We start from the raw sequence: 10045 nt of genomic DNA, 5'->3' as shown, positions 1-10045 counted from the left end.
GACAGACCACACTCAAAATGGCCGCCACACCTGCCCTCAGCCACGCTTTGCCACATTCACTATGGCTGCCGGCGGACATCCGGTCAATGGAGGCGTTGCCCTTTCTCGATATGGCCGCCTTTGGTAACAAATCATGTGACCATGCCTTCAGCCAACATGGCCGCCTTCCGAACACGCACGCGCGCCAGCCCTTTCTCATCATGGTTGCCTCTGAAGAACACTCGGACGCTGCCCTCATTCAATATGGCTGACACACGCCGCGGACGGACGCCGCCAGCCAGGACGGCGCCCACGCCCACGCGTACGCGTTGCCGGGTTGTTGCCACCATCGAAGATGGCCGCTGCCCATAATCCGGAGGTGGGGATACTGCCCGCACTCAAGATGGCGCCTAGCTGTATCAACACGTGATGCGTGCCCATAAACAACATGGCTGCGCTCGCTTCGCCACAGCGTCGCATGCAGCACTGCGCTGGCTCAGAAGGCGGGCGCGCGGCCGGGGGCGGCTCCTCCCCGCGAACATGGCGGCTTGTGCGGCTGGGAGACGGGGCTGGCGCCGGCTGGGACCCCCGGAGCTCGTCCCGCTCCTCAGGGGGCTCCACACGCAGGTGGGATCCGGGGGGACCCTGTGACGTCACAGCGGTCATGACCTTAGGGAAGCGGGGAGCGGGGCGGGGGAACCCCCGGGGGTCACGTGGTCTGGGGCTTGGGACCCGCCGCCGTGGTCATCTCGGTGCTTTAGAGGTCGAAGGTCGTGACCTCTGAGGTGGGGGAGCACGAGGGGTTCGCGGGCATGACCCCGCTGGTGACGTCACGGAAAAGGGAAAGACACGCCCCCTTGGGCCTTAACCTGCGATCAGCCTGGGGTCAAAGGTCTCTGTGGAGGAGGGGTCGTGACCCTCCCCTCGGGGTTCACAGGTGGCCAGTGGGAGCCCTGATCCTTGGCATGACGGGGTCAAAGGTCACCAATCCCCTCTCCCCTTTTCTCCCCCCAGATCTACAGGGGCGGGGCCCCCCCTGCCTGGCTCCATGGAAACGCATCACATGGGGCTCCCCTGCGCCTCCGACTCGCCCTGCGGCCGCCCCCGGCCCGGTGCCAGAGCAGCGCGGCCCAGGTGAGGGGCTGCGGGTCGGGAGTGAGGGGCAGCGGTGGGTGGGGGGCAGGCCTGGGCTGGCAGGGGGTTGCGGGTCAGGAGTGAGGGGCAGCGGTGGGGGGGGGCAGGGCTGGGCTGGCAGGGGGCTGCGGGTCGGGAGTGAGGGGCAGCGGTGGGTGGGGGGCAGGCCTGGGCTGGCAGGGGGCTGCGGGTCGGGAGTGAGGGGCAGCGGTGGGTGGGGGGCAGGGCTGGGCTGGCAGGGGGTTGCGGGTCGGGAGTGAGGGGCAGCGGTGGGTGGGGGGGCAGGGCTGGGCTGGGCTGGGCTGGCAGGGGGTTGCGGGTCGGGAGTGAGGGGCAGCGGTGGGGGGGGGGGGGGGGGGGCAGGCCTGGGCTGGCAGGGGGCTGCGGGTCGGGAGTGAGGGGCACCAGTGGGTGGGGGGCAGGGCTGGGCTGGCAGGGGGTTGCGGGTCGGGAGTGAGGGGCAGCGGTGGGTGGGGGGCAGGGCTGGGCTGGCAGGGGGTTGCGGGTCGGGAGTGAGGGGCAGCGGTGGGTGGGGGGGCAGGGCTGGGCTGGCAGGGGGTTGCGGGTCGGGAGTGAGAGGCAGCGGTGGGTGGGGGGCAGGGCTGGGCTGGCAGGGGGTTGCGGGTCGGGAGTGAGGGGCAGCAGTGGGGGGGGGCAGGGCTGGGCTGGCAGGGGGCTGCGGGTCGGGAGTGAGGGGCAGCGGTGGGGGGGGGGGGCAGGCCTGGGCTGGCAGGGGGCTGCGGGTCGGGAGTGAGGGGCAGCGGTGGGGGGGGGGGGCAGGCCTGGGCTGGCAGGGGGCTGCGGGTCGGGAGGGGGGGGCAGGCCTGGGCTGGCAGGGGGCTGCGGGTCGGGAGTGAGGGGCAGCGGTGGGGGGGGGGGCAGGCCTGGGCTGGCAGGGGGCTGCGGGTCGGGAGTGAGGGGCACCAGTGGGTGGGGGGCAGGGCTGGGCTGGCAGGGGGTTGCGGGTCGGGAGTGAGGGGCAGCGGTGGGTGGGGGGCAGGGCTGGGCTGGCAGGGGGTTGCGGGTCGGGAGTGAGGGGCAGCGGTGGGTGGGGGGGCAGGGCTGGGCTGGGCTGGCAGGGGGTTGCGGGTCGGGAGTGAGAGGCAGCGGTGGGTGGGGGGCAGGGCTGGGCTGGCAGGGGGTTGCGGGTCAGGAGTGAGGGGCAGCAGTGCGGGGGGGCAGGGCTGGGCTGGCAGGGGGCTGCGGGTCGGGAGTGAGGGGCAGCGGTGGGTGGGGGGCAGGCCTGGGCTGGCAGGGGGCTGCGGGTCGGGAGTGAGGGGCAGCGGTGGGTGGGGGGCAGGGCTGGGCTGGCAGGGGGTTGCGGGTCGGGAGTGAGGGGCAGCGGTGGGTGGGGGGGCAGGGCTGGGCTGGGCTGGCAGGGGGTTGCGGGTCGGGAGTGAGGGGCAGCGGTGGGGGGGGGGGGCAGGCCTGGGCTGGCAGGGGGCTGCGGGTCGGGAGTGAGGGGCACCAGTGGGTGGGGGGCAGGGCTGGGCTGGCAGGGGGTTGCGGGTCGGGAGTGAGGGGCAGCGGTGGGTGGGGGGCAGGGCTGGGCTGGCAGGGTGTTGCGGGTCGGGAGTGAGGGGCAGCGGTGGGTGGGGGGGCAGGGCTGGGCTGGCAGGGGGTTGCGAGTCAGGAGTGAGGGGCAGCAGTGGGGGGGGGCAGGGCTGGGCTGGCAGGGGGCTGCGGGTCGGGAGTGAGGGGCAGCGGTGGGGGGGGGGGGGCAGGCCTGGGCTGGCAGGGGGCTGCGGGTCGGGAGTGAGGGGCAGCGGTGGGGGGGGGGGGGCAGGCCTGGGCTGGCAGGGGGCTGCGGGTCGGGAGTGAGGGGCAGCGGTGGGGGGGGGGGGGCAGGCCTGGGCTGGCAGGGGGCTGCGGGTCGGGAGGGGGGGGCAGGCCTGGGCTGGCAGGGGGCTGCGGGTCGGGAGTGAGGGGCAGCGGTGGGGGGGGGGGGGGCAGGCCTGGGCTGGCAGGGGGCTGCGGGTCGGGAGTGAGGGGCACCAGTGGGTGGGGGGCAGGGCTGGGCTGGCAGGGGGTTGCGGGTCGGGAGTGAGGGGCAGCGGTGGGTGGGGGGCAGGGCTGGGCTGGCAGGGGGTTGCGGGTCGGGAGTGAGGGGCAGCGGTGGGTGGGGGGGCAGGGCTGGGCTGGGCTGGCAGGGGGTTGCGGGTCGGGAGTGAGAGGCAGCGGTGGGTGGGGGGCAGGGCTGGGCTGGCAGGGGGTTGCGGGTCAGGAGTGAGGGGCAGCAGTGCGGGGGGGCAGGGCTGGGCTGGCAGGGGGCTGCGGGTCGGGAGTGAGGGGCAGCGGTGGGTGGGGGGGCAGGGCTGGGCTGGCAGGGGGCTGTGGGTCGGGAGTGAGGGGCACTGGTGGGGCAGGGCCAGGCTGGTGCTGTGGGTTGAGAGCGAGGGGTGCCTCTGTCTCATTGTCTCCTCTCCCCAGGTGCTGCCCCCCGCGGCTGCTCCGCCCCCAGCCCTGGGGGGCACAGTGCCCGGGGGGGAGCTGGCGGAGGTGCCGGAGCTGGGGCTGGCAGAGCTGGGGCTCGGCTCCTACACGCCCGTGGGGCTGATCCAGAACCTGCTGGAGTTCCTGCACGCCGACCTGGGGCTGCCCTGGTGGGGCGCCATTGTGGCCGGTGAGGGGCATGCTGGGATAGCGGGGCGCTGGGCGTAACCCCCAGGTCTGGAGAGAGCTACCCACAATGCACTGTGGGTGACACTCCCCCCCAAGGTATGGGGGCAGCCTCTGCAGTGCATTGTGGGTAATCCTATCTCCCCCACCAGGCCCGGGGGAGGTCTGCCCATTGCCTTGTGGGTGACGCTTTCTTCTCCAGGCACGGTGGGGGCGCGCTGCCCGGTGCATTGTGGGTAACGCTCTCTGCCCGGGCCCAGTGGGGGAGCGCTGCCCGGTGCATTGTGGGTAATGCTCTCTTCTTCAGGCACGGTGGGGGCGCGCTGCCCGGTGCATTGTGGGTAACGCTCTCTGCCTGGTGCATTGTGGGTAATGCTCTCTTCTCCAGGCACAGTGGGGGTGCGCTGCCCGATGCATTGCGGGTAACGCTCTCTCCCCGGGCACGGTGGGGGCGCGCTGCCCGGTGCATTGTGGGTAACGCTCTCTGCCCGGGCCCAGTGGGGGAGCGCTGCCCGGTGCATTGTGGGTAATGCTCTCTTCTCCAGGCACGGTGGGGGCGCGCTGCCCGGTGCATTGTGGGTAACGCTCTCTGCCTGGTGCATTGTGGGTAATGCTCTCTTCTCCAGGCACAGTGGGGGTGCGCTGCCCGATGCATTGCGGGTAACGCTCTCTCCCCGGGCACGGTGGGGGCGTGCTGCCCGGTGCATTGTGGGTAACGCTCTCTCCCCGGGCATGGTGGGGGCGCGCTGCCCAGTGCATTGTGGGTAATGCTCTCTCCCCGGGCACGGTGGGGGCGTGCTGCCCGGTGCATTGTGGGTAACGCTCTCTCCTCCAGGCACGGTGGCGGCGCGCTGCCCGGTGCATTGTGGGTAACGCTCTCTCCTCCAGGCACGGTGGCGGCGCGCTGCCCGGTGCATTGTGGGTAACGCTCTCTTCTCCAGGCACGGTGGCGGCGCGCTGCCCGGTGCATTGTGGGTAACGCTCTCTTCTCCAGGCACGGTGGGGGCGCGCTGCCCGGTGCATTGTGGGTAACGCTCTCTCCTCCAGGCACGGTGGGGGCGCGCTGCCCGGTGCATTGTGGGTAATGCTCTCTTCTCCAGGCACGGTGGGGGCGTGCTGCCCGGTGCATTGTGGGTAACGCTCTCTCCCTGGGCACGGTGGGGGCGCGCTGCCCGGTGCATTGTGGGTAACGCTCTCTTCTCCAGGCACGGTGGGGGCGCGCTGCCCGGTGCATTGTGGGTAAAGCTCTCTTCTCCAGGCACGGTGGGGGCGCGCTGCCCGGTGCATTGTGGGTAACGCTCTCTCCTCCAGGCACGGTGGCGGCGCGCTGCCCGGTGCATTGTGGGTAACGCTCTCTTCTCCAGGCACGGTGGCGGCGCGCTGCCCGGTGCAGTGTGGGTAACGCTCTCTTCTCCAGGCACGGTGGCGGCGCGCTGCCCGGTGCAGTGTGGGTAACGCTCTCTCTCCGGGCACGGTGGGGGCGCGCTGCCCGGTGCAGTGTGGGTAACGCTCTCTGCCCGGTCACGGTGGGGGCGCGCTGCCCGGTGCGTTGTGGGTAACGCTCTCTCCTCTAGGCACGGTGGGGGCGCGCTGCCCGGTGCATTGTGGGTAACGCTCTCTCCTCCAGGCACGGTGGCGGTGCGCTGCCCGGTGCATTGTGGGTAACGCTCTCTTCTCCAGGCATGGTGGGGGCGCGCTGCCCGGTGGGTAACGCTCTCTTCTCCAGGCACGGTGGGGGCGCGCTGCCCGGTGCAGTGTGGGTAACGCTCTCTTCTCCAGGCACGGGGGGGGCGCGCTGCCCGGTGCAGTGTGGGTAACGCTCTCTGCCCGGTCACGGTGGGGGAGCGCTGCCCGGTGCATTGTGGGTAACGCTCTCTTCTCCAGGCACGGTGGGGGCGTGCTGCCCGGTGCATTGTGGGTAACGCTCTCTCCCTGGGCACGGTGGGGGCGCGCTGCCCGGTGCATTGTGGGTAACGCTCTCTTCTCCAGGCACGGTGGCGGCGCGCTGCCTGGTCTTCCCGCTCATCGTGAAGGGGCAGCGGGAGGCCGCCAAGCTGAACAACCACCTGCCCGAGATCACCCGGCTCACGCAGCGCATGCAGGACGCCAAGCGCTCCGGCAACCAGTTTGAGTGTGAGGGCTGGGGGTGGAGCCAAGGGAGGGGGAGGGACCTGGGGTGGGTGGGGAGATAAGGGGGATGGAGACAAGGGATGGGGGTAGAAACTTGGCAGGAAGTGGGTGGAGTCAGCAAGAGGGGGAGGAGCCTGAGGGTTGAAGGGTGGAGTCTAGAGCCAAGGGCGGGGCTTGGGAGCCAGGAAGGTGACTCCTGGGGTCAAGGGGAGGAGCCTAAGGGCCTCTGAGATAGTGCAGACATTGGGAGGGGAGGAGCTTGGGGGCTTTAGGGGAGGGGGTTTGTGGAGGGCTGAGAGATCAGAGCCGAGCCCCTAACTCCCCCTTCCTCCTCCCAGTCTCCAAGTCGTATTCGGAACTGAATCTGTACCAGAAGGCCCACGACGTCAACCCCCTACGGGGGTTCCTGGTGCCGCTTGTCCAGGTAAGGCTCTGCCCCCTGCCTAAGGCCCCGCCCTCCCCCTCACTGCTGACCCGCAGCCCCCTGCTAGCCCAGCCCTGCCGGTGCCCCTCACTCACGACCTGCAGCCCCTGCTAGCCTGGCCCTGCCGGTGCCCCTTACTCCCAACCCACAGCCCCCCATCTCTCCATGGCTCTGACCCTCGTCTCTGCCCCTGCTCCAGGCCCCCGTCTTTATCTCGTTTTTCATCGCACTGCGGGAGATGGCCGCCCTGCCCGTGCCCAGCATGCAGAGCGGCGGCCTGGCATGGTTCGTGGATCTGACGGCAGCCGACCCCCTCTACGTCCTGCCCCTCGTCGTCACCGGCACCATGTGGCTTATCCTGGAGGTGAGCCTGGGGGGGGTGCGTGGTAGTGTAGGACCTACACGAAACAAGGGAGCCAGGAGCTGGCTGTAAACGGGCGAAGGGCAGGACTGTGCTCATTACGCTGGAGCACCCCCGCTGCCTGGGAGAGGGATGAAAATAATATAGGACCTACAATAAAGAAAGGGTGGTGGGGCTCCTGTAAACGCACTGCGAAGGGAAGCGGGGGGTGAAGGGCGGGGCTCTGCTCTCACACCCCTGGCTGGCCAGCAGAGGAATGACGATCGCGTAGGACTTACAGTAATATGCTAGAAAGGATCATAAATAAAGGGCCAGTTGGCGGCTGTACCCAGCTGGCCAGGGCAGGACAATAATAGTGTAGGGCCTACAGGAAACAACGAGCCAGTTGGCTGCTCTGGCCTGGGGTGCTACAAGAATACTAGAAGGCCTACAGGAAACGAGCCTCAGTTGGGTTGCTTTTTGTTTGGTGGGGGCGTGTCTCTGGGGGTGGGGCCTGTCTCTAACCCTGCCCCTCTGTGTGTCCCCCACCCCCACCCCGGCAGCTGGGGGCGGAGTCCGGAGTGGACAACCCCAACCTGAAGGTGATGAAGACGGTTTTCCGGGTGATGCCGCTGGTGATCCTGCCGCTGACCATCAGCTTCCCCACGGTGAGAGCCTCCGGGGGGGAGAAGGACAGCCGGGGGGGGGCCTGGCCCCGATCTCCCCCCAGCACCCACCTGACACTGCCCCGTCTCCCCCAGGCCGTCTTCACCTACTGGCTGACATCCAACCTGTTCTCCCTGGCGCAGGTCGGGCTCCTGCGGGTCCCGGCCGTCCGCGCCCGGCTCCGCATCCCCGACCGCGTCCAGCATGACCCGGCCCTGCTGCCCGCGCGCCAGGGCTTCGTCCAGAGCCTGCGGGCCGGTGAGTGACCCGGGGGGGGGGGGGGGGGCTCAGCACAGGCGGGGGCTAACCCCTCCCTCCCTCCCTCCCATCCCCCGCAGGCTGGAAGGACGCCCAGCTGGCCCAGCAGCTGCAGGAGCGTGAGCGGCGGGTCAAGAATCACCTCGCCCTGGCCGCGAAAGGTCTGTGCCCCCCCCCCCCAACCCCTGCAGCTGTGGGACCCCCCCCTGCATGCTCGGGCCACTGCCCCAGAGGGGTGTCCCCCCCCAACCCATCTCACCCCATCTCTCCCCCCAGGACCTCTGCGCCAGACCTTCTCCCACAACCCCTTGCAGCAGGAAGGTGGGGCCAGCAGCACCAGCTCCAGCCCCCGCCCAAAGAGGCCCTGGCAGGACACGCTGGGCTGAGACCTGCCCCACAGACATCGCTGGACCCCCAGGACCTCAGAACCGCCACCAGGGGGCACCCCCCCCCCAATCCGGACTCTGCTCAGGGGGTGGGTCTGAGCCAATAAAGGACTCATCACCCACCCGCTGGTGCCATTGGACTCTGCTTGGGTGGTGGGGTAGGGTTGGAGACCCCTCTACTACTGGGGGGCAGGGGAGTGCGCGGACTGAGGTCTTGTTGGGGGGAGCGTGGGGGCGAGATTGAGGGGCTCATTCCCAGGTTGGGGGACAGGAGGCAGAAGGGGCTATGGGGCAGGAGAGAGGCAGGGAGCGCAGTGCATGGGGGGAACTGGGAACCCAGTGATGGGGCAGAGGAGGAGGAAGGGGATCTCCGGGGGGAGAGGCGGGGTTCTCTGGGGGAGGGCAGGGAGCGGACAGATGACACCCGGAGCCGGCTGTGACTGGAGTGATGCTGGTTTATTGGTAGCAGCTGCCTCCGGGGCAAGGGGGGGCTGGTGGTGCCCCGACACCGGGGTCGAGGGGACCAATAAATTAAAGAGGAGGAGTGGGTCTGTGGGGGAGGGAAGGTGCCCCTTCCCCACTGGCTCCGTCACTGGGATTTGGGGCGACTGTCGTCAGGGTCCAGCTCCGTCACCACGGCCCGGCACAGCAGCTGGATGTGGCGGGAGACGCCGGCTGCAGAGAGAGCGGGACAGTTAGTGGGGGCTGTGGGTCAGGAGTGAGGGGCATAGTACAGCTGGGGGGGTCCAAGGCTGGGCTAGCAGGGACTGCGGGTCAGGAGTGAGGGGCACCGGGCCGGGCTGGCGGGGGCTGCAGGTTGGGAACGGGTGGGGCCGGCGGGGCTGCGGGTCGGGAGCGAGGGGTGCTGGCGGGGCTGGGGGGTCGTGGGTCGGGAGCGGGAGGCGCCGGCGGGGCTGGGGGACTGCGGGTCGGGAGCGGGAGGCGCCGGCGGGGCTGGGGGACTGCGGGTCGGGAGCGAGGGCCGCCGGCGGGGCTGAGGGGTTGTGGGTCGGGAGCGGGAGGCACCGGCGGGGGCTGCGGGTTGGGAGCGGGGGGCGCCAGCGGGGCTGGGGGGCTGTGGGTCGGGAGCGAGGGGCGCTGCCGGGGCTGGGGGGTTGTGGGTCGGGAGTGGGTGGGGCCGGCGGGGCTGCGGGTCGGGAGCAAGGGGTGCTGGCGGGGCTGGGGGGCTGTGGGTCGGGAGCGGGGGCCGCCGGCGGGGCTGCGGTTTGGGAGCGAGGGGGGCTGGGGGGTTGTGGGGCCGGTGGGGGCTGTGGGTCAGGAGCGGGGGGCGCCGGCAGGGCTGCGGGTCGGGAGCAGGGGGCGCCGGCGGAGCTGGGGGGCTGCGGGTCGGGAGCGGGGGGCGCCGGCAGGGCTGCGGGTCGGGAGCAGGGGGCGCCGGCAGGGCCGGGGGGGGGTTGTGGGTCGGGAGCGGGGGGCGCCGGCGGGGTCTCACTCACCCACGGCCGCCCGCAGCCAGCGGGGCCGGCGGGTGTCCGGGCTCCGCACCAGCAGGAAGTAGACGGGCAGCCCCGAGAGCGCGATGCCGATGCCGATGAGCGAGTTGAGGGGGTCGGTGTAGAGCGGGACGGCCACCAGGAACACGGTGCACAGGCAGAAAAACAGCGGGAAGACGATGCTCAACTGGGGAGACAGCCAGGGGGTGAGCCACCGCCCAGGGGCACGGCGGGGCCAGCAGGGGGCCGGGGGGCCAGGGGAGAGCGGCCGCCCAGGGGCACGGCGGGGCCAGCAGGGGGCCGGGGGGCCAGGGGAGAGCGGCCGCCCAGGGGCACGGCGGGGCCAGCAGGGGGCCGGGGGGCCAGGGGAGAGCGGCCGCCCAGGGGCACGGCGGGGCCAGCAGGGGGCCGGGGGGCCAGGGGAGAGCGGCCGCCCAGGGGCACGGCGGGGCTGGCAGGGCCCGGGGGGCCAGGGGAGAGCGGCCGCCCAGGGGCAGCCCCAGGGCATTGTGGGCCAGGAAGGGAGCCCATGGGGGGAGACGCTGCCCCAAGGCATTGTGGGATGGGCAGGGAGTCAGAGGGGAGACACTGTTCCCAGAGGATTGTGGGAGGGGGTGGGGCCTTACCTTGAGTGGGCGGGGCCTGTCGGGCTCCC

General features: G+C 71.4%; 2 protein-coding genes across 3 annotated transcripts in view; one reads left to right on the top strand and one right to left on the bottom strand.

Annotated features, from left to right (window-relative positions):
• Positions 1-456: 456 nt before the first annotated feature.
• OXA1L (OXA1L mitochondrial inner membrane insertase) lies at positions 457-8058 on the top strand. 2 transcript variants are annotated; one of them, XM_074969331.1, is made up of 10 exons: positions 457-606; positions 994-1113; positions 3544-3736; positions 5722-5865; positions 6201-6286; positions 6486-6650; positions 7190-7294; positions 7436-7550; positions 7631-7711; positions 7827-8058. In XM_074969331.1, the coding sequence occupies exons 1-10, from the start codon at positions 520-522 to the stop codon at positions 7934-7936; spliced, it is 1206 nt and encodes a 401-aa protein (XP_074825432.1). In that variant the 5' UTR covers positions 457-519; the 3' UTR covers positions 7937-8058. The 2 variants fall into 2 exon arrangements, with proteins under 2 accessions (XP_074825432.1, XP_074825431.1); XM_074969330.1 differs by having other exon boundaries at positions 458-606; positions 7388-7550.
• A 315-nt stretch (positions 8059-8373) lies between these two features.
• The window catches only part of SLC7A7 (solute carrier family 7 member 7), a 3390-nt gene continuing 1718 nt past the window's right edge, over positions 8374-10045 (bottom strand). Inside the window, exons 2-4 of the mRNA XM_074969428.1 lie at positions 10017-10040; positions 9394-9577; positions 8374-8611 (exon numbers count right to left, since the gene is read on the bottom strand). Coding sequence (XP_074825529.1) covers positions 8526-8611; positions 9394-9577; positions 10017-10040 — 294 coding nt within the window. The 3' untranslated portion in view covers positions 8374-8525. The remainder of the gene's footprint in view (positions 8612-9393; positions 9578-10016; positions 10041-10045) is intronic.

The sequence above is a fragment of the Natator depressus genome, chromosome 13 (genome assembly GCF_965152275.1).
Source record: "Natator depressus isolate rNatDep1 chromosome 13, rNatDep2.hap1, whole genome shotgun sequence".
Classification (NCBI taxonomy): Eukaryota; Metazoa; Chordata; order Testudines; family Cheloniidae; genus Natator; species Natator depressus.
The sequence above is the reverse complement of the archived record's forward strand: the minus strand, read 5'-3'. Positions and strand labels throughout refer to the sequence as shown.